The sequence below is a fragment of the Metarhizium brunneum genome, chromosome 3 (genome assembly GCF_013426205.1).
Source record: "Metarhizium brunneum chromosome 3, complete sequence".
Lineage (NCBI taxonomy): Eukaryota > Fungi > Ascomycota > Sordariomycetes > Hypocreales > Clavicipitaceae > Metarhizium > Metarhizium brunneum.
In genome coordinates this window covers 1,720,581-1,742,475 of record NC_089424.1, presented here as the reverse complement: position 1 = coordinate 1,742,475, position 21,895 = coordinate 1,720,581, and the positions used below count along the sequence as shown (strand labels likewise).

The window sequence follows — 21,895 nt, the reverse complement described above, 5'->3', positions numbered from 1 at the left end:
TCTCTTTATCATTGTTTTGATTTTAGTACCTACTTTACCCTCCCCTCGGGTGCCTCTTATCTTTTTTTCTTTGGCGCAAGACATTCATGCATTACGATTGAGCTTTGAACGATAAGAGACGGATACACGTTGTACAAGATATGACATGATTTGAACGCGACACCTAATTGACGACCCGGATTTAAAATCTTTGGAATAAAGCGATCTGTATACAAGATGGGAGACGAACGATATGTACGCCGGAGAGACGCTGACGCTAATTCATGTAATGATTTTGGTGTTTACCAAGCAAAATGTATATATAGTAGGGAAAAGCGCTCGTAGTAGAGCAAATTCTAGTTTGTTACATATGGACATTTATGCAGAACACTATGATGTTTTCTTCTGTCGTGCTTCCACCTCAGCCCTGATTTCCGCCATGGCCTCCGTCACGTCACGCTCGGGATCTTTCGATATTCCCAGAATGGGATCTTTGCCAGTAAGACTATCGGTACTGGCTGACCGAACAAGCTTCGCACTTGCCTTGCCCTGGCGCTTCTCTAACTCTGCTTTTAATACCGCCTTGCCTGGCGAGGCGAAAAATAAAAGACCTATCACAGTCCAAGCAGCGCCGTAGAAGTAAACACGAGACCACGCGCGGATGGAATCCGCAAAGGTGAGGACGAGGAACGGCGTCGTAGCAAATGAAAATGTAAGCTGAGTTACAATGAGGCTGGCGGCATCGTAGTACTTTTTTCTCGGGGACGGACCACCAGTGATGGCATCGAGGAAGAAGGGGCGCACTAGGCGTCGGAAATCTGTCACACACTTCAGCACCAAGCTCGATGGTTTTCACGCGGGTAATCAGAGGCCATCAATCTCACGCAGAGGTTACGTGGTGTGGGTCGCGCGATCACTTACTCTTGGCAGCTGTTTGAATGAGACTGGCGAGGACAAATGTTAAGTAGTAACCGGGATAAAAACCATGCCAGAATGCGCTGGTAACAAATGTCATCATGCTAGCCCTAAATCCTGGCTTCTTTCCCCTTGGCGTGACTCTAAGATATACGTAGTTCCGGAGCCAGCTGTTTGTGTTCATATTCCATCCAGCTAAGTAGCCGCGAGGATTTTGTGCAGTCTCGACCACCCAAGGATCAACGTTCTGCAGGCGATTCCAAAAAACCTTCCCTGTAATGGGGTCGACTCCGTTATACCCTAATCCGGCAAGGATACAGGATCCTTCAGTTAACGTCCAAACTCCATAATATTTTAGTCTAGTTACCAAGTTGACCATGTACATGATCCAAATTCGACGCCACAGAGCATGATGCATGTACGTGTCCACAAGAAGCTGATCGTGACCATAGCTCGCAGACAAAACAACGAACAGGCTAATCCAGAAGAGTCCGAGAAAGGCCTTGAAGGTGGCCGGAGTGCCGCTGCGCGGGATTTTTCTTTTCTTCCTAGAAGGAGGTTTCTTCGACGGATCGACGTTGGGCGGCATATCAAACATCGAGGTGTCGACCCATCGTCGATAATCAACGTAATCAAATGCTGGCCCAGCGAATAGGGAAGGAAAGAATAAAGTGTATCCTGCATAGTCCAGGATGCTGGGGAGCTCACACAGCGCTCGATCTTTCTGGAAATCTGATAAGACTTCATCGGGTAGCTGGCCATCGGCAACATTCCAGCAGAAGGCGCTCAGCTTCATCACCAAAACCATTTGCGCGCCGGTGATGTCGACTGAAGAAGGGCTGTTCGCGGCTTGGCGTCGGATATGGCTGATCGACATGTGGCCCATGACGAACATGAAGCCAACCCATGGCATGTAGTAGCTGTTCTTCATGTATTTGGCAATCAGGTACACACCGCCTGCGCTTAAAGCTAATGTTGAGAGGCCGTCCCAAAGATCAAATAGGCCTATCAGGTAAAAAATGGACGTCCTGGCAAGCAAGATGATTGGTTAGCAGATCAATCGAGGTTGGGGAGCGGAGGACGCAAAGAGCGGACAAGGGGATGTTACCCTATTATGAACAGGTTTTTGCGATACGGCTTTGCATCAGGCACACGCTTGAGGAGTCCTGCCAGAGGATACGACAGTATAAAGGAAAAAATGAGCTTGACTAGTTCGAGGTGAGGTCAGGAAAAACGAGTCTGGCGTGGCGGAAGCGGTAGAGAACTGGCTCACGTTCGTCTGGCGATGCTCCGAGTTTCTTCGAAACCACTTCAAAGGCTGATGGCACATTCCAAGTTAGCAAAAGGAAACAGGGCAAGAAATGGTCTCGAAGAGAACGTACGATGGTGTATGAAGCGTAACATCTTGTCCAGACTGGTGTGGTGCCGGCCGAATAATAAGTTAAAGCAAACTTCAAAGGACTTCAAGGCCGCATTACGCAAGGTAATTTTCCAGGGGGGAAAAAAAACCAGAGGCTGTTCGACAGTTAAATAGAGCAACCAGCTCGTAGCAGGTGGTCCATACAAGACCGTAGTCAGAAGATCTGTGAATTGCTACCGAGACCTTTGAAGCAAGATGGCGGCCACAAGGGCAGGACAGAAAATGACGTTGGGGAGCTCAACCCACACGTCTCGTCATTGAGGTACCACACACTACTAACCCAGTGCGAAATGGTAGGCGCACTAACCAATATGGAGCCGGTGTCAGCCTGCAGGCAGGTGTGCTAGTTACTTAAAAGTACCGACTGATATCGAGATGTTGGCATTATGAGCACGTTGGCAAAATCAAACTATTAATTGGTTTACTTCCAGCCCCTACACATTTCCATTCGGCAGAGCCCATTCCACGTTATTTATTAAGTGTTTAAACTAGATAAGCATGAATATGACGAAAACGGTCCTAGCTCCAATAAACAGCCTCGTGACTTTGTCATGGTACGACCGTAGTCTCGTTTGAATTGCTGTCATTGTATGCATTAACACGGATGGATAGATATTCCTGCCCATGGTGCAGGTCAATTGAACAACACGGCCTCGTCTCGTCATACGTTATAGCTAGTACAACCAAACGCCCTTCCCACTTTTCTTGGGATACTCCCGAGACGGCCATTTGACAGCATCTCGAGCTAAGAATAACCACATAATATTTGTCTTATACTCTAATAAACTCGCATCGAAAAACACAGTGTATTGTATTGTACAGAAGAGTTATCGACCATTTCCACCTCTACCGAAAGTATGTGCAAGCTCAGAAGCCATCATCTCAAGAATTTGCGGCGTCTCGGCTGCTCTGAGAGCTGGCGCTCATGGGCGGACGGCTAGTTGGGAGGGAGTCTTTTGAACCGCTTGACTGCCGCACTCTAGCCCACGCATAAACAATGCCACTCACGAACCCAATGACGATGGCCGACACACTGCCGAATGTGACTGGGGCCGCAAAGAAGACTAGCCCGCTGATGGCGATGGGCAGCTTGTTAAGGGCTCCCACCATTGAGTACGTGGTGGATGATGTGACTCTGATGCACCACGCAGAGCAGTACGAGATAAATATTGCTGCTAATCCAGAGTAAACCATGCCGATGATAATCCGGTTACGCGATTCGTCAGGGAAGTTCTTGGCGAAGTTGGTACCCGACCAATCTTCTGCCAGTAACGAACATATGAAGAGGACAGGGATCGTTAATAAATTATTATAATACATGGCTATTTTGTCGATAGTTAGTTTGCTTCTTTTGAAATTGTCTTTGCTGGAGTCACTCTCTGCGCTCCGGCGACATCCGGGTCTAAGGAGACGGCACTTACTATCCCAGTCTTTAAAGTTCATCTTCTTGATCACTTTGCGCATGCCCAGCACATACGACGCGGTGCAAAAGACATTCAACCCCATCCATGCGTACCCAGCATTTAGGGTAGACATGGCTGCCGAGGAGTCAGCATGTCCGAAGTCGCCAGCGATCGCGCTCTGTATATCTGCCCAGGCAGCAACCACGGAACTGAGAACCATAAGCCCGAACGATAACAGGGCAAGCGGAGTCACGCTGCCACCAAACCACAAAACTTCACCATAAGCGATGACGATAATGGTCAAGTTCTTGAAGATCGTGTATACCGGAACAGAAAGAAACTGTAATGCTTTGGTGCTAGTATAGATCATACCGACGAGTAGGAGCGAGATCGGGAACCCTGCACATCATATTCAAACTATCAGTCTCATATACGAACGTATTCAACACGAGAGTATTGGAGAGATGCATCACTAACATTTTCTAGCCTTGTTCCGGTCAAAGGGTGCGAGATTTTGTATAAGTCCGAGAGATTTGCAGACCGAAATGGCCGCGATGCAAACAACTGCCTATGGGTTATGAGCATTTCACATATCTCAGGATTTTCCCACACTGCCTGGAGTCTGGAGAGGAAGGTCGCAATACCTGGATGGCAAGATAGAAGAAATTCAGATTCCAAAACGTTCCTGATACCACATATTTGTTTACAACAGTCATACTGATAGAAGAGAAACAATAGGCCACAACGGAGAGCGGGGGGCTGTTGTCCAACTTTGACAACGACTGGCTGAATTCATTTTGCCCACGGGTTCCCGATGGAGTAGCCTTGGTCGTGAAAGCCTCCTTCTCATTTCCAGCAAAGCCCCTATCAGATATTTGCACGACAAAGTCCTCGTTCTTCTTGTCGCCCATTTTGACAGTAACGGTCGCAAGTCGTCTCGCGAGGATAATAACGTCGTGGAGATCCGTGATCGATGCTCAATAACGATGAGGTGCGCACTGTCCGCAAAACTAATGAGTGAAAAGAAAACAATTGCCACAAACCGTGGAACGAAGATCGCAGAGAGAGAGATATCTACACGCCGCCATAACAGGTTTTATGAAGCAACTAGCTCTTCATACCCCAGTGGTGACGTGACCCCCTTAAACCGAGCGACCGAATTGACAATCAATATGCAATAATAGCCCTTGATAATTATGCAGTTATGCGAGCATGCATCCTAGGTATGGGATTATAGCAATCCCAATTTTTGATAATTATTTTAATATAATTGGTACAGCCCAATACTGTTTTGGATTTTACGCTTGCACGATACCTGTATCATGCGTGTAATTTCATTTGACTACAGAGCGAATCAACCAACAATTAATATAATTTTTCTGGTCTCTTCCTGTTCCTTACCGATGTTACGCTTGCACGATAACACAGGCAGGCTTGTGTGTGTGTGTTTTTATGTTTTTGTAGTTCTGTTGGGGGGGAGTTTTTTTTAATCTTTTAATATTCCTTCTTTTTTTTCTTAATTCGTAAAGCCCAGCGCCTTTTTTTTTTAACGTGTTTCAAGGGCTTTCGCGCTGCAATTACAGGGCGCCCAAAATTATTGGGCCTCTAAAAAAAAAATCTAAGCGCTAATATTAATTTTTTTTAGAGTAAAAGTTTTTTGGGGGGTAAGGATTAAAATAAATAAAAAAAGTAATTTCTAGGTATTATTATTTATCTCTTAAAAAAAAGCATAATAATTTTAATTACCTCGCGCGCCTGGTAAATTTTTTTTTTTGATTGGCTTTGAGTCGTATTTGATTTACTGGAAAAAAGACATATATAAAAATAAAAATAAAAAGCCTACATAGTCGACCAGCACAATAAATTTGTACACCCCGAGGCTCTGAGGACAGTAACGAGCATTAAAAAAACCATTACAAAAAAGAATTTACACACCTATTAGGCCTAGTAGGCAGCTCAGTTGGAATCCCTACATGACTTGCGGAAATCTTATTTGGGAATGCCGAACAACAACTTAAGCAATCTCACTATCTTCTCGACTAGCATCTTCCTCGTTCCATCAAGTCCCTGTCATGGACGACCATGACGCGACCCCGAATAGCTTACGGCACGGCGCCATTCTCGACAGATATCTCCCGGAAGGCTACTCCGCTGACCCAGAAGTGAGCTTATCGTCTCAACCCACGGTAGAAAGCATAGCGGAACATGGACGAAGCGTGGAACAAGTCTTGGGGCCATCGACGACGACAGTCTTGCCTGGGGTTGGTATCGCCGAATCATCATCAACTAACCCCGATGACTTGTCGTCAGAGACTCTCGAATCATCGCTAAAGCTACAAGGTGGAGATATACACCGTGACATGTTCAAGATTAAAGCCCAGGCGAATTCACTGCGGCGAGCTGCGACATTCTCCCATCAACCATCTCCACGTTTGGGCCCGGCTGACGAACATGCACACCACGGCAGGCATCGTCGGAGGTTTAGTGGCACTGTGATCATTACGAAGAACTTCGTCGATTTTCTAGACCTATATGGCAGTTTTGCCGGCGAGGATTTAGAAGATGAAGACACATCCGAGGATGAGTCTGCGATCGACGACCATGACGTAGACGAGCCAAACGAACGCCGGCCACTCATTGATCGCCCATTCACACGACGACGCAGAAGCTCCAGGCGGTTGGCACGAGAAGGCGATGCTAGCACTGTGAAAACCTTCTTCACACTTCTCAAAGCCTTCATTGGAACTGGCATTATGTTTCTTCCCAAAGCGTTTCGTAATGGGGGTATCCTCTTCTCGTCCCTGACGTTGGTGGCTGTGTCACTGATCAACTGCCTGTGCTTTCGCCTCTTGCTTGACTGTCGGCAGAGATATGGCGGCGGCTATGGCGAACTCGGAGCGTCCATCGTTGGTCCCAAGTTCCGCGGTCTCATTCTCGGCTCGATTGCGTTATCCCAGTTGGGGTTCGTCTGCACCGGACTGATCTTTACTGCAGAAAACCTATATTCCTTCTTGGATGCTGTAACTCGGGGCCAAAGAAATGTTGATGTTGGGGTACCGAGCCTGATTGCTCTGCAGCTTCTACCTCTTGTGCCACTGGTCCTCATTCGAAAAATCTCCAAGTTAGGGCCCGCCGCCTTGCTTGCTGATATCTTTATTCTTGTTGGCCTTGTATACATTTGGCAATTTGATATACGGGCCTTGGCAACGCATGGAATGGCACCTAGCGTGCAACTGTTCAATCCTTCGGCATTCACTTTGACTATAGGTTCTGCCATCTTCACTTTCGAGGGTATAGGTCTCATCTTGCCTATTCAGTCCAGCATGAAGAAACCGGAACAATTCAGTGGGCTACTATACTTTGTGATGTTGCTCATTACAGTCTTCTTCACATCAGTCGGTGCCCTTTGTTATGCTACTTTTGGCGAAGAAACGAAGATTCAGATCATTTCCAACTTTCCCCAGGACTCAGTGGTAGTCAATGCGGTGCAATTACTGTACTCTCTTGCCGTCCTAGCAGGCGAGCCTGTCCAGTTGTTTCCAGCCGTACGTATCATTGAAACGTCATTGTTTGGGGAGAGAGCTACTGGCAAGAAGAGCCTTGCCATTAAGTGGCAGAAGAATGCGGCTAGGACCCTAGTAATGGGTCTCTGTGTTGGCATCAGTATCGTTGGTGCCAGCGATTTGGACAAGTTTGTGGCCTTGATTGGAAGTTTTGCATGTGTGCCACTTGTATACATCTACCCGGCGTATCTGCATTATAAGGGTATTGCGGAATCTTCATGGGCAAAGGCGTTGGACATGGCCATAATGATTGTGGGCTTGGTTGCCATGCTTTATACCACATCGGTCACTTCTGCTCAATGGATACAAAGCTAGATGGATAGATGTAAGATATCTAGATACATGGCCCCCGCCGAGTTGAAAGAATCGAGTTCGATATATCCAGTAGTAATACTCGGCGATGAATACCAAGTGCCTATGTACCTAGTACACAAACAAAGCCTAGTAATATATTTGGTCCCTCACAAAGTCACAATTAACAGCAAATTCAATTAACGATCCCCGTTTGTGTCCCACGTTACCTACTTAAGTACTAGTAGAAGGTAGTAGGCAGGCAGTTGGGCAGGTATTTAGAGGTAAACGACAGTTGAGCACGGCCTAGTGGCAATGTGCCTGTAGCATGATGCCAAGTAGGCCCATGCCAGTACGTACTCCGCACTCTTGTGCACATTTCATTTCTGGCTCTATGTACGGAGTACTACTTGTACATGAGTACTTGTCGATAGTACCTAGGTACCTAGGTAGTTGCCACCTGCTAGCGGGCTAAGCAGTTGGCCTCGTGGTCGCACCCCGCGCGCGCATCTTCTTTTGCCATAGTTATTTTATTGCTGATGGGCAAAAAGAGTGAGCCCGCGGAGCAATTCACGCCCAAGTACCGTTGACGTCATGCTCGCCCACCACAACTGCGCCTCTCATTCGTGACGCCCCAAAGCCGCAAACATTTCGTTCTGATATGTCCGTTACCAGACTCGTTCCGGTGGCTTTATGTGGAAGACATCTGCGGCAAATTCCCAGCCAGGCAGTAGGTACCTCCATACTAGGAGGAGGTAGTAATAGTACGCTCGTACAAAAAGAGGGTTTGCTCCTCGTTCTCAGGCAGGCTCTTTAACATGGCCCGACCTCTCTCACATGCACGCATTACCATTTCTCAAAGCTTAACTCAGTCTCCATCATCAGCTGATACCATTTGATATGGCATTAAGAGGAATGTCCGGGTCCGCCCCCGCATTCAGGCAGTTGGTCAATGCCTCCCGTAGCACAGTGTCCGCTGTTGTCCCTGGGCCGCTTCACTCAATCCAGCGGGGGGCTTCACATAGCTCCGCGAGAAGCCGCAACATCGTTTCCAGTACAAAGTCTCGCTTACTGCCCGAATTTTCGCTCAAGAACAAAGTAGTGGTTGTGTCCGGTGGTGCCCGAGGACTGGGCCTTGTCCAGGCAGAGGCCCTGCTCGAGGCAGGCGCAACAGGTATGTATAGCCATCTTGTCAACCATGGAAATAGTTCCAATTCAATAATATGTATTCAGACAATTTACTAAACAATTCAAATACTCTTAGTCCACGCTATTGACAGGCTCCCCTCTCCTGCCAATGATCTCAGTTCGCCCTTCTCGGAAGTCTCCCAGAGGGCAAAGGACGAGCTTGGTACTGCTTTAACTTATCACCAAGCAGATGTCAGGGATGTTGCGCTTTTAAACAAAATCATGGAAAACATCGCCAACCAGTCTAATCGCCTGGACGGACTTATTGCAGCAGCAGGCATCAATCACGAGACCCAGGCTCTGGAGCATAGCGCCGACGTGGCCAATCGTATAATGAGCATTAACGTTACAGGCGTCTTCATGACAGCACAGGCAGCCGCTCGTCAAATGGTTCGTCTCAAACAGCCAGGTAGCATTTGCCTCATCGCCAGTATGAGTGGCACCATCGCCAACAAGGGCATGTACGCACCGTAAGTAGTTACTGGGCCAGTTTTCAAGTTTCAGTTCCAAAATTTCGGAGGAGAAACAAGTGAGACTCTACCACGGTAGGAAAGAATAACAAAGCGGAATATTATAGGGCATACAATGCATCGAAAGCAGCCGTCATTCAATTATGCAGGAGTCTGGCGGCGGAATGGGGCCAGCATGGCATCAGAGTAAACTCCCTCTCGCCGGGCTATATTATGACCCAGATGTTACAGAATCTTTTCGACGACTTTCCCGAGCGCAAGGTCTTATGGCCGACAGAAAACATGCTCAACCGCCTGAGCATGCCTCATGAGTTCCGCGGTGCAGCTGTGTTTCTGCTGAGTGATGCCAGTAGTTTCATGACGGGTAGTGACCTTCGTATCGACGGAGGCCATGCAGCTTGGTGAATTCAATTGCCATTGATTTTATTTGATGGCCTGAAAAGCGCCATTTTTTGGTTGACCGGGATTGTTGTATTTCGATGAAGAAAAGAATGCTACGTATACGAAGCCTGGACGGCATCCATGCCACGATGTCTTGTTACCTAGTTGCAGAGACATGTGAAAAAACTCCATGACGACCAAGTTTTTTGACTGTTCCAGGCTCGAGGCAGTGGCGCTCCTCAATTTCCGCATATGTCATACCCTGATCCCGCAGTTTGATGGTGTTGATCAAGATCCTCATGTCGACGAATCTTTTGTACTGCCTTCCATGTAGTCCGGTTTTAGCGATATCATCATTCGCCTGTTGTTGGAGATGTCGACGGGCTTCCAGGACCGATAATGTAGCATTCTGTTTGTTTGGCGGGTATTGAATCATTGAAGGATCGCTTGCCACTTTTCGGACATCATTTTTGGCTGTTGATGACGGTGAGAATGTTACATTCGGTTGTACCATGCCCATTTCATGGAGACGTTGGGAGAAGTCGGCAGGTGCGAAGTCAGGGTCGTTTCCATCTGCTTTTGCTTCTATTGATTGAAAGTTAGTATGTATTGACTGGCTGTGGGCACAATGAAATACATCTAGTGGGGTAAACACGTCAAATACCATCGCCCATTTTGCTATTGCCCCTTGATTGCCTTGATTGTCGTGTACTCTGGTCAGCAGGACGCAGATTTGGCGGCGCCTGACCACTATATTCCCACGGTGGATATCGCCGTGCAACCGCCGGAGCCGCGCGGCCAATCTTGGAGGCCGAAGAGCCCATGGTATGCTGTCTGGCGACCGGTAAGCTATTGTCTTTGGCGAGCTATCTCTTTGACGCTGATGCAAGAGATGTGAACTAGTAGTTCACCCGCTACCACTGGCTATCTGCGAACATGAGTGGGGCAATACTGACGGCAGGCACGGTGCAACTTACGGATATGCTTATTCACTTTGTAAACCTAGGTACGTATTCGCCCAGGGTACTGTGCAGCGACGTGGTACTTGTTATATGATACTACAGCATTTACAACACGTAGAGCTCGAGAACAATACTAACCCCTTAGACCCCCAATTCTCGTATCTGGCCGGCCGACCAAGACTACTACACATTGCCACACACCGGCAGAATATCCCAGCAAGCTGTCTTGCAATAACCGACAGGCGTGATGACGCTGAGAAGTACACGAACTGACGCGCAAAGGTAACGTATTCATATGGCGGGGGTACCTCATTTACCGCATTCTCGGCCACAGAAAGCGACATGCTGTAGGGTAAGGCATTGATAGCCCAACATTCACGAGCCGTGTATTCGGCGTCTGGAACACGAAGCAGTGCTGATACTGACAACACCGTACACTGTATCGAAAGGCAGGCGCGACAACCCAATCCCACCAGACAGAATTACCAAGTAGGTGAAGACTAAATACATGCCCCCAACTTGCATATAGTGTAACATATCGCAGCGTTCGCATGACATAGATCGAGCTATAACGTAGCCCAGGACTGATAGTATCCACTGGAATACTCAATATGACACTTGAAACCGAACAGCATTTTATTGACGTAGCCCATGCCACAATATTCTTGCCAGACTCCGCTAATGAGGCTGGATGTTAGAAGTCTCTCTTCTCGAGCCAGGGGCACGTCGCTGTACAGAGCTCGGATACTGTTAGGTCATACCCCAACGAAACACGAACGACACTGCCAAACTGGCCTCGCAATTACCCTAGTCATCATGTATGAGTCGAGCTCGAGCCCCTGGCGTCTTGGCCAGCTTTGGAGCTGCATATAGTAGTATGCCACCTCAAAAGTCCACTCTTGCCCAGACCTGCTATTCTTCGCCAATAAAGTATACTCTCAGACAAAGACTGGATCTGATCGCGTCGTACCGAGTGACAACCAGATGGCTTCAAAGTCGCTATTCGTGCTGGCTTCTGTACGTTATTCGGTGAATCGATAGTCTGCTGGCCGTTGATGCCCATGCCGTTTCTATATACCGAGTTCAGAGCATGCAATTGCAAGCTATAGCGTGAGACACAGCGATGAAAGACACAACACTCATTCCCCCAACAGAGCTCGCGACGTGAATCGGTACTACTCGGCCAAGCGGATCATAATACCTGGAACCACCTGTCGGAAGCATTGTCCCAAGACTGAGCTTGATTCAGCGTAGGTAGTACAGGTGTTGAACTCCTAGCTCCATAAAGATGACATGCAAAGGCTGCAGTTGGAGAACATGGGTTACACAAACCGACATTCAGATTTCATGTTTTTCTGCGTCGTTTGCTTGTTGATGTACTGGGACTAGACGATGCAACACACGAACCATCCTTCAGGTCCGTCGGTGACGGAGCATCGTAGTCGCTGCTGAATCCTTCAAAGACCTCTTCACGGTCGTAACCCCTCCCGCTTCCCGGCTGATTAGCAGCTGTTTTCGCGGAAACGGAGTTGGAAGTATCGCCGGCATCTTCCAGGTCACGTTTCTTTGGCATCTCGCCGAGCCGCCCGTCACGGTCGGTGACGCCATTGTCATCAGTGTTTCTAGACGGGGCAGGTGTAAACCAAGGAATTTTGCCCCTCATAAAATCGTTCAAGACCATTTTAGCAACGCCATCTAAATCGGGTTCCCCTCCGCGAAGAAGACGGCCACTTTTCCTGGCAAGGAGCTCAAGAAGTTCAACCGCGTTGGTCCATCCCTTAAGATCGTACGTCTTCTCCATATGATGGCGCTTCACCTTGTCCAGGACAGCAGTGATGTATTGCTCCGGATGCTCTACCTTCTCGACCCGGACAACACCACGTAGAACGAGGTCGGTGGGAGTATCGGTACTAGACGGAGGGACCACACCTGGGCAATCAATAAGGTAAATTCTCTTCATCAGGCTTACATATTGCCAGACTTTGGTCTCCCCAGGAATTGGGGCCACTGCGCAGACTTTTTTTTTCAAAAGCGTATTAATGATGGACGATTTGCCGGTGTTTGGCCCTCCAATTAGTCCAACAGAAATTTGTTTCCTGTCTGCGTGTAAAGAGGAAAACTGTCTCAACAACTGAATTAGGGATCCTTTGCCGAACGAGTTGTTGATGCTAGCATGGAAGGCTAATGTGGGGTATTCCCTAGATAGATTTCGAACCCAGGAGGCCTGGCCTTCAGTTAGCGCACAAATATTTTACCGCAAGAACGCGACGTGTTTAAAACGAGGGAGTGTATGTGTCATCACTAAGAAGTCTCCAGTTTGTTTCCCCTTAAGGATGATGAAGATTTCAACTCATTAGACACAAATACCAACTCAAGACAGTGCCAGAACGGCACACATCAAGTCACCAACGCAGGTTAATGACAGACGAGTATGATATGATTGATATTCCAACGCTGTAACAGACAACCTTCGTGAGAAAAGAATGGAAGGTGTCCTGACAAAAGACATTGGGTTGCGAATCGAGTTTGAGGGACATGGGACCAAGGTTTTGTGGCAACGGAAAATATTGTAAGAACTTACAGCGACGCTGGTAGGAACAAGATCACACTTGTTCAGTACGAAAATCAAATGCTTGTGTGGCGCCTCTTCTTTGAGATACTTCTCGATGCTGTGGCAACGGGTTCCCACTGGGTCACGAGCATCAAGGACGTGAATGACCACGTCGGAGGAATCAATGACCTTGTACAGCTCATTCCAAATTCGTTTGCTCTGGCCTTTGTCGAAGACAGGCTCAATTGCCATCGCCACCTGTCGCTCCTCTTCATCCTGGCCTGATATTCCGCTCAGCAGTCTAGCTTGCTCTAAACGGACTTCGTATGTGTCCATACTCTTCTCAGTATCTCCGGCGAGATCTGTCAGACTGCTAACATTAAGCTTGACTCGTTTGCGCTGCGCCTTTGGACCGAATACCTCTGCAAAAGGTGATGTTTCCACCGCCACTTTAGCATCATGTTGCTTGATCCCCTTAGCATCTTGACCATCTCGGATGAGGCTCATGGGAAGTTTATTTGATTTTAGGAGGACCTGATATGGATCATTTGCCTTCTCTGCCATGGCATCACGGAATGCCTTGAGTGTGTCCTGCGACACAACACGAGTATTTGTGAACCACTTTCGGTTCGGCTCGATTCGAGCATCTGGGACATCTCGGGACTGGAAAGAAGCTGCCTTCGTGATTTTCCCTTCCGAATTTCTCTGCGCTTTCCCCTCCTTGTACATATTCAAGGTCTTGACTTTCTTCGCATTGCTTGCATGAAGCTGTTAGACTGGCTCACAACTGAAAATGTGAGATACGAGACGTACCGATAGAAGTTCTCACCCTTGACGCGAACATTTGCAAGGCCATCTCCAGTTTTCCCTTGGCGAATTCGCCTGTTGGCCTCTTTCTTACCTGTCCCCATGATGTCTAAAACCCTTCCCGGGCGAGTTGTTGGTAGGTGAGTTGAGGATGTGAAGAAATGGGCTTGCCTTTTTTTTTTATGTGCCCGTTTTAAACCAGGCGAGCCCCACCTAAACTTATAAACTGGGTGGTTGGCTAATTTAAAGACTAGTCAGTGGGGATTGCGGAAGTAGATAATCCGGGCCTGCTGATATGCATCATAATTTTTTGAGAGCTGACCTTGTCAACTCAGCGGTTGAAGCAGATAATCCTTCGCTGCGATACATCAACAGAAACTGCGCCGACGCCATGTCTCTTAGTGCCCCTGGGTCCCATATTCGTCTCCAGCTACGACGAGCTCTCTCAATTTCCCACGCGAACTTTTCAACATCAGCCCCTGCCCAAACGATCCGCGTGCCTCCAGAATCACCATCTTACATCCGCCTTCCTACTCCACCTCAGTCCGATGAGACCAAACCTCCTCGAGTACGTGGTCATCTCCCAGTTCCGCGTGAGATTTTTCCTCGTGTGGAAGGCAGCCGCAAAATTCAACCCGAATACATAAAGAAAACCGCACCACGATCAACAAAATCCTCCCGTGAATCACCGTCGGAGGCACAGGAATGGAAAACTGCCTTGGCAGAAACTAGACGTACCAATCTCAAAGAAGGTCTAGATGCACTCTGGCTTCGCCGTCGGGAAATGGATAGATCTCGCAATGAACGTGTAAGCCACAAGTTCTATAAGCATAACAAGGCTGGTGCGGCTCCGGAAAGAGACGACGACAAGCTCACACGACCTACGGTTTTGACTGCTATTATGGATACAAAAGTGTACCCTGATCCGGATCGGTTTGCTCGCGCAGATAGAAGTCGCACAAAGGTTCTTGCAAAGGAGAAACAGAAGATGGAAGCTAGGAGGGATGCGCTGATGGAGCTTTACACAAGCGCGTCGAATTTTATCGTGCATGAGAATGAGTTGAAGGCGAAGATTGATGAGGTTTTCGCCGAAGATTACTTCCGCAAAAGGAGTGAAGATGGCCATCGCCATGGCACAACAGGGAATATGTGGGGATCGTACGGCAAACCGCCCTCTATTGCCAACATGATGGAGTCGGCTATTGGAACGTCAACTAGGATCATGGAAGCTGATCAAACCGAATCTGACCGTTCAGCCAAACGACAAAAGAGAATAGCAGAGGACTTGACTGGCGGAAAGATGATCTAGACGCACAGTCTGTACAATAAATGTAGTTTGGTAATTGATTGGGAAACTACCTGTATAATAATTGAAAGCTCTTAATAACTGCCTAGGTAGCTGTGATTGCGGAAGCCCGACCCTCATAGCCCACATTATTTATTTGTGTACACAATTCAACCAGTCATCTTGTAAAGGCTCAGCTCGGGGCGGGCCAGAAAACAGGACAAAATGAAACAAGATGCCTCAGACTCGTCGATGTCTAATATCTAACAACATGTGCGCAGCAGAAATGACGTCCCTGACATCATAGCTAATCCTCTGTATTTCTCGCCTTCATCGTTTCTCCACAAGCAGGAAATGCATCGCCGCATATGCCAGGATTATGAAGGTTATAGCAAAGATGCCTAAATTGCGAATGTCTGACCACAAGGCACCATTGTCGAAGCCGAAAGAACTCAAAATAGCAGCGCCAGGCACGGTGATGTCAAGTCCATATTTCTTGTCGACTAGGGTCAACTCGACAACCTCATTAACTATGAGTGACTCAAATCCGTAGTGGAAGATTGAAACTGACTGAAGCCATAATGCCCCAGGAGGTGTCGCATCGTGATTGAGAAGAAATCCGGCGAAAAGAAGGCTGAAAAGCATAATCAAACTTCCAATCAAGTTCGCAACACTTCCATTTTTGCATAGGATACCAACGAACAAGCAGACGGCAGCAGCAGCCAGATTGAAGAGCACCAAAACTAACATAAATCTGAAGAAATGTGATGAATCAGGCACTAGCCCAGTCATCGGATAAATAATCGATCCCATGAGGATTGGTGGAACAATTCTCAGCGGAATTATGTCAAATAGAACTTTGGCGGTGAAATATGTGATCGGAGAGTAGTAACCGTTTGCTCGCTCACGCAGAAACAGTAACCGCTCCGCTGAGAATACATTTAAACTAGTTAGAGTGCTGAATCCAAACAAGGCTAGAAGAAAGAAGAATAGGCCAAGACGATTCTGAAAGCCTGGAATGTCATCTGTTAGACCGTAGAAGAGGTATCCTGAGAAAACGGCTAGAATTATGGCTATTGCATAATGTGTAAGCATGAGCATCGGATCCCGATAGAGGTTTTTCCAAGTTCTCTGCGAAAGAATCGTGAATTGTCCCAAGTATCCCACACGTGCGTAACCTCGGCCAACAGCACTGAGCGTAGTGCTAGGCCCATCTTCGCTGTGGCTGTTGGCATTCGACCCATTAGCTTGAGCCGCACCTATTACTGCTTGACGGATTTCCTGATGAGTCGTTTGTGCTATTTGAGACTGGGAAAATGCCCGTGTCATGAGATCAAGGTCGGAGCCTGATACGGCGGCGGGGGGGAGATCATGTAGGTCATCTCTTGTTTGCGACAATAGCGCGTTTGTGGGATTCAGCTGAAGCTTATAGTTGCCCGCCTCATCTCCGCCGGCATCGGAAGAGGCTGCAGTGTCAATAGTTTGCTTTCGTCGAGTGAATAACTGGCGTTCTTGCCGTTGCCGGATCGAGTCCCGGCGGAAGTTTCTCGGCCTGGGTGATGCTGACGGTTCTGCAAAGCTATCTTCTCCCGTGCTGTTTCCCGAAATACTTGCTATCGACTTTACTGCTTTTGTGCTGCTGGGGCCGACACTAACCGTATCTATCGCCACAGTCCCGTCGTCGATGGAAACTCTTCGGCCGGCATGCATAGTGAGGTCGACTAGATAATCGGCTATGTTGAAACCCTGAGGACATTCGTAGCCTATAGAGTCAAAATACGGTTGGCACTGTGCAAAAGGGCCGGAAAAAACTGTTTTGCCTCGCGCCAACAGAATAAGACGGTCGAACAAAGCCACAATGTTAGATCGTGGTTGGTGGATCGTAAATACAACTGTGCGTTGATAACTCTTTGCCAGAGTAACAAGACACTCGATAACATTGTAGGCGTTGAAAGAATCTAAACCGCTCGTTGGCTCGTCAAGGAAGAGAATAGACGGACTCGTGACCAGTTCACACGCTATGCCGACGCGGCGCTTCTCACCACCAGAGATACCGCGCCCCTTGCCCTCTTCGGACCCAATCAGTGAATCCCGAATATGGTATATTCCGAGTTCTTTCTCTACGTCGAAGACTCTCTGCTCTTTGACCGTGCGACTCATATCGCGAGGCAGTCGCAAGAGCGCACTGTTCAGAATTGTCTCATGAACGGTGAGCGTAGGGAGCATGGTATCCTCTTGGTCGACGAACCCAATAACATTTTTGTACTCTGAGCTGCCAACCTTCTCGCCATTAATATAGACGTCGCCTTCTACTACGCCACGCTTGTTCTTGCGAGCGAGAATATCCAGGAAGGTCGTCTTTCCGGCGCCAGAAGCGCCCATAATTGCTGTTACCTCACCAGGGTGACATAGTCCTTGAATGCCACTGAGAATAGACTTGCCATTCATTTGATATGAGATGTTTTCAAAATATAACGTAGCGGGCTTGTGCTCAGCCATGAGTTTGGTTGTTTCGTCATCGGAGTCTTCCAGGCGAATAGCACCGTATCTCAGCTTCCGCCGCGATAGAATCCATGTTATGATGATGATAGCCACAACAAAAAGTGCGCAAATAGCGATAACCCCGGCAATAAGAGGTGTGTTGATTTGCTTAACTGGTCTTGTGTAACCTGGAACCTGGGTCTCATGCAAACATTCTCCAGCCTGGCAATCAAGCAGGATGCTAGAATCGCCAATAAGGCTGCGGATCAGTTTGTCCATCTCCGGCTCTTTAAAGGCGCAGTCGTGAGCGCCGCCGTTCTTTTGGGTGCATTGAAAACCTCCAGGGCCGCGAATTGCCTGGTCGAGAAAATCGCTCAGATCTATTGACCCGTCCTTGCCACACAGCATGCGCTCTGGGATGCAGCTACATCGAATTTTATCGCAGTTGTAGGCAGTTGTGTTCTTAGTGTCCCCAAACTCGGCATTTGAATCGCAATCGCTTAGATTGCAATAAAATGATTCGACAGCGTCGACCCAAACTGCCGCAAGGACGTTAGTTTCCGAAAATGTTACATTCAAGAAGGAAATAAATGGAAGGCATACATTGAAAATCGCATGCCCTTTCGTCTTTCTGGCAAGTAAAAGTTACTTCAGGTCGTTGTTCACCGAGGAGATCCGTGATTTTCCTGTTGGTGACTTTGCAAATTTGGTGGTTATTTCGTACAACCTCTCCATTTTGATAGCAGACGCCACCATTTCCGGTTTCTACCATAGAGTTGCAAGCTCTGTTATCTGTACAAACATTACAGTTGATTCCTGTCCAACCTTCGTCGCACTCGCAGGTATCACCGGATCGCATCTGTCGGTCTCGACCTTTTGCTAGAGAGCCGCAGACTAAACAACAAGGATTTGTTAACATACGATCAATCACTGATATAACGACCATGTCCAATCTGTTTGCACATTTCTGTTTAGACGCAGCACGTACGAGGTTGGAGGCAGTCGTCACCACCGAAGCCTGCTGGGCAATCGCACTTTCCATTGAACTCGTTGCAGCCAGCGTATTGGGCGCAGACATGAGATGGAAGAAGACAGTTGAAGCTACCTATGGTTAGAAACAGAGACATCGTAGTTTCTTCAGTAAGTCTCACCAAGGGGGACAGTCACCGGGACGGTCATCCATCAAAGCCAATTTAGACCGTAGCATATCAATGTCCTGGTACGTTGAGTTCCCTAAGGCCGCTACTAGCAAGGGGAGATAAAGTACGGCGCCGAAAACTAAGCTTCTCCGGGATAAAAGAGCCATGACGACAAAATATGCAAATGCAAAAGGGATACAATCGCAGAAATCAAAAGGATAAGAGCGCAGGAAGTGATGTTAAGGACAGCCGGCCCGACTGTGTGGAATCGTGACGTCGCCAGAGTCGTGGGTCTGTGCTCATTTTGCTGAGCTAAGAGTCCAAGACTAAGCTTTCTGGCTACAAGTCGACGTGTTTTAAGGCCTAGCGGCAGTACTACTACTTACTACCCACTAAGCAAGTACATACAGGTCCCCCGACTCAAATGGCACTCCACCCCCGCATGTCGGATCAGCATCATTGGTTCAGAAGCACAAAAGCAATACCCCTGATTCGTTGAACTCAACCATCCTCAGGTGCCTTCTACTTAATAGTGCTTGCCGGTAAGTAGTGCCACCGTGACGTGTATAGATAGCTAGTAGGTATTTACTAAGAGTATTTTTTACTTTGCCCATTAAGGCGCCTACCCTCTAAGTAGGTACCTGGGATGTGCAGTGGCATCTAGGTACCTAGGTATGTATTTTCTATCCCTGTGAGTGTGCGAAGTTGCAGCTTCGGATCGGGGTGTGGGCGAATAGAAAGCCAATTACTAAAAGGTACATAGCCCCACCAAGATATAACACCAGTGCAACATATAGTGGTACAAGTACCAGTAATCTCTAGCTTTACATAAAGCTACATCGCACTTATCGCAGCCGAATTCGGCGTACGGGGCTCTTTTGCGTCTTGTAGTGGCTGGCCTTGGCTGCAGGAAACATTGAAGGTTCCCAGTACTTACATACTTTAGGTATCGCAGAAAGATGGGTCAGCTACAAAAGTCGCAGCTTCGCACACTCAAAGGGATGCATGGATACCACGGTAGTCCATGCTTATACCATTTTTTTAGGTTTAAAGAGGTTGGCCGTAGTTAGAAGCCACGGTCTCTTTCCCGTTCCTCTTTACATCTTGTCAATTCCTTTCCAGAGGTTTCCCCAAAGTGAAACTCCAGTCTACATGAAATCCTCATCCATATTATACTTGATTAACGATAACGGAGTTGAACTATCTTCGCTTGACCTCTACTGCTTTACATTTTAGTTTGACATCGCTAAAAAAATGGTTCCCTTCAAGCCATTTGAGGTAGAGCAATGGATGGATACATACGAGAACACGCCAGACGTTTTGAACGTCGCTGAAACGTGCTGCTCTTCGATTTCTATTGACGAGCTCTCCCATTTCTCCGACGACAAGCTTAACCCTTTGCGCATACCGACATCTCTCAAACTTACGTATGGCCCCATTCTAGGATCTCCAGCCTTGCGACAGAGAGTCGCCGCTCTGTGCAGCGACGCCAGTCGACATTGCTTGACCGAGGATAATGTCATAATAACACAAGGTGCCATAAACGCAAACTTCCTTGTTCTATATGGCCTGATCGGGCCTGGAGATCATGTTGTCTGCGCCTACCCAACCTATCAGCAGTTATATTCTGTCCCAGCTAGCCTTGGAGCTGATGTATCCTTGTGGGCTCTGCGGCCAGAGGCTGGCTATATCCCTAGTGTTGATGACCTGAGTACTCTCATTCGGGACAATACCAAGGTATGTGATAACGGTTCATTCCGGCCACTTGGATGTGAATCATGTTTAACAAAAGCTGTTGCTTAGATGATTATTATCAACAATCCAAACAACCCAACTGGTGCAGTAATTCCCAGCGGAATACTAGAGAAGATCGCCGCCTTGGCCCAAGAGAAGGGTATCATTCTCATGTCAGACGAGGTGTATCGTCCCCTATTTCACAACGGACATAACGACCCTAGTTCTCCGCCTCCAGCCACCGCCTTGGAGTATGAGAAAATTATAGTTACTGGGTCCATGTCGAAAGCATTCGCACTGGCGGGAATAAGGATAGGCTGGGTCGCTTCGAGAGACCGGGCTATCTTGGAAAAGCTGATCGCTGCTCGGGACTACACAACCATCAGCGTGTCTCAACTAGACGATCACGTTGCCTGTTATGCGTTGTCATTGGAAGTTAAGGATCGATTATTGGAGCGCAATGTTGCTTTAGCAGCGAAAAATTTATCCCTCCTGAAAGAATTTGTTGACACTCATAGTGATATTTGTCATTGGACACAACCCTCTGCGGGGACCACAGCATTCATTCAGTTTTGTCTCAACGGTCGGCCCGTTGAAGACGTATCATTTTGCAAAGACCTCCTTCAGAAGACTCGGATTCTGTTCTGCCCAGGCTCGCTTTGCTTCGGTGGCGGCAAAGATTTCCTTGGGTTTGTACGAGTGGGGTATGTCTGTGAGACTGCAGTGCTGCAGGAGGCTTTGGCGAAGCTACATAAGTACGTTAGACAGCTGGTGCACTGAAAAGGGGATAGAAATTGGTTGATGATGGCAAAGGACCATGATGGTCATTGATGACAAGTGAGAGAGAAGGGAATCAAGTTGCCTCGACGAATTGTAACTATTTTAGGTATAGTTTTGGGTACGAATTTGTTGATCCGCATATCTTCAGGTTACTCTTGGTCTTATTGCTATTTTAGGCCCAACCCATGTTATCTAGCGTTACCTCAACGCATGGCCGCATCTAACCAAAACACTGGTGGGACAGGTGTCACACGCATGCAAACTGGTCCCCTGACTCCCCTCGCTTCTCCTTCTGAATCGGCTCTGATAAATGACTGGTGCCTACTTGAGTAGGTAAGCAAACTATGTCCAGCGCCTCGGGCCGCAGCACTCATTGTTGCGCCGGCACTTCCCGTATTATATTCTAATAGTGTAGAGATTTCATTAAAAAAAGACAGTGATGTTCTGATATATATGTACTATATGTGCGTTGGCTGTCTTAGCGTGCGATTACTACTAGGTAAGTACCTAGGAAGATTATGTCTGAAATTTGTGGCTTTGTGTACG

At 47.7% G+C, this 21,895-nt stretch overlaps 8 protein-coding genes across 8 annotated transcripts; 4 read left to right on the top strand and 4 right to left on the bottom strand.

The window, feature by feature from the left end:
- Positions 1-369: 369 nt before the first annotated feature.
- ale1 (Lysophospholipid acyltransferase) lies at positions 370-2,298 on the bottom strand (the record flags this gene model as incomplete). Its single annotated transcript, XM_014688884.2, has 5 exons — positions 370-797; positions 901-1,922; positions 2,003-2,102; positions 2,168-2,212; positions 2,277-2,298. 5 exons carry the CDS (start codon positions 2,296-2,298, stop codon positions 370-372), a joined length of 1,617 nt encoding a protein of 538 aa, XP_014544370.2.
- Positions 2,299-3,196: 898 nt separating this feature from the next.
- On the bottom strand, positions 3,197-4,628 carry VRG4_1 (GDP-mannose transporter; the record flags this gene model as incomplete). Its single annotated transcript, XM_066130651.1, has 4 exons — positions 3,197-3,576; positions 3,736-4,116; positions 4,195-4,285; positions 4,362-4,628. The coding sequence occupies 4 exons, from the start codon at positions 4,626-4,628 to the stop codon at positions 3,197-3,199; spliced, it is 1,119 nt and encodes a 372-aa protein (XP_065986892.1).
- A 1,161-nt stretch (positions 4,629-5,789) lies between these two features.
- avt3_0 (Vacuolar amino acid transporter 3) lies at positions 5,790-7,595 on the top strand (the record flags this gene model as incomplete). The annotated part of the gene is made up of 1 exon (XM_014688882.1): positions 5,790-7,595. The coding sequence occupies one exon, from the start codon at positions 5,790-5,792 to the stop codon at positions 7,593-7,595; it is 1,806 nt and encodes a 601-aa protein (XP_014544368.1).
- An 891-nt stretch (positions 7,596-8,486) lies between these two features.
- On the top strand, positions 8,487-9,634 carry ARD_1 (D-arabinitol 2-dehydrogenase; the record flags this gene model as incomplete). The annotated part of the gene is made up of 3 exons (XM_014688881.1): positions 8,487-8,745; positions 8,836-9,229; positions 9,337-9,634. 3 exons carry the CDS (start codon positions 8,487-8,489, stop codon positions 9,632-9,634), a joined length of 951 nt encoding a protein of 316 aa, XP_014544367.1.
- Positions 9,635-9,767: 133 nt separating this feature from the next.
- nog-2 (Nucleolar GTP-binding protein 2) lies at positions 9,768-14,034 on the bottom strand (the record flags this gene model as incomplete). The annotated part of the gene is made up of 4 exons (XM_014688880.2): positions 9,768-10,195; positions 11,980-12,796; positions 13,154-13,880; positions 13,937-14,034. 4 exons carry the CDS (start codon positions 14,032-14,034, stop codon positions 9,768-9,770), a joined length of 2,070 nt encoding a protein of 689 aa, XP_014544366.2.
- A 287-nt stretch (positions 14,035-14,321) lies between these two features.
- On the top strand, positions 14,322-15,239 carry G6M90_00g057850 (uncharacterized protein; the record flags this gene model as incomplete). The annotated part of the gene is made up of 1 exon (XM_014688879.1): positions 14,322-15,239. One exon carries the CDS (start codon positions 14,322-14,324, stop codon positions 15,237-15,239), a length of 918 nt encoding a protein of 305 aa, XP_014544365.1.
- A 306-nt stretch (positions 15,240-15,545) lies between these two features.
- AB5G (ABC transporter G family member) lies at positions 15,546-18,468 on the bottom strand (the record flags this gene model as incomplete). Its single annotated transcript, XM_014688878.2, has 2 exons — positions 15,546-18,235; positions 18,300-18,468. 2 exons carry the CDS (start codon positions 18,466-18,468, stop codon positions 15,546-15,548), a joined length of 2,859 nt encoding a protein of 952 aa, XP_014544364.2.
- Positions 18,469-20,089: 1,621 nt separating this feature from the next.
- On the top strand, positions 20,090-21,349 carry vioD (Capreomycidine synthase; the record flags this gene model as incomplete). The annotated part of the gene is made up of 2 exons (XM_014688877.2): positions 20,090-20,572; positions 20,639-21,349. The coding sequence occupies 2 exons, from the start codon at positions 20,090-20,092 to the stop codon at positions 21,347-21,349; spliced, it is 1,194 nt and encodes a 397-aa protein (XP_014544363.2).
- Positions 21,350-21,895: the final 546 nt, after the last annotated feature.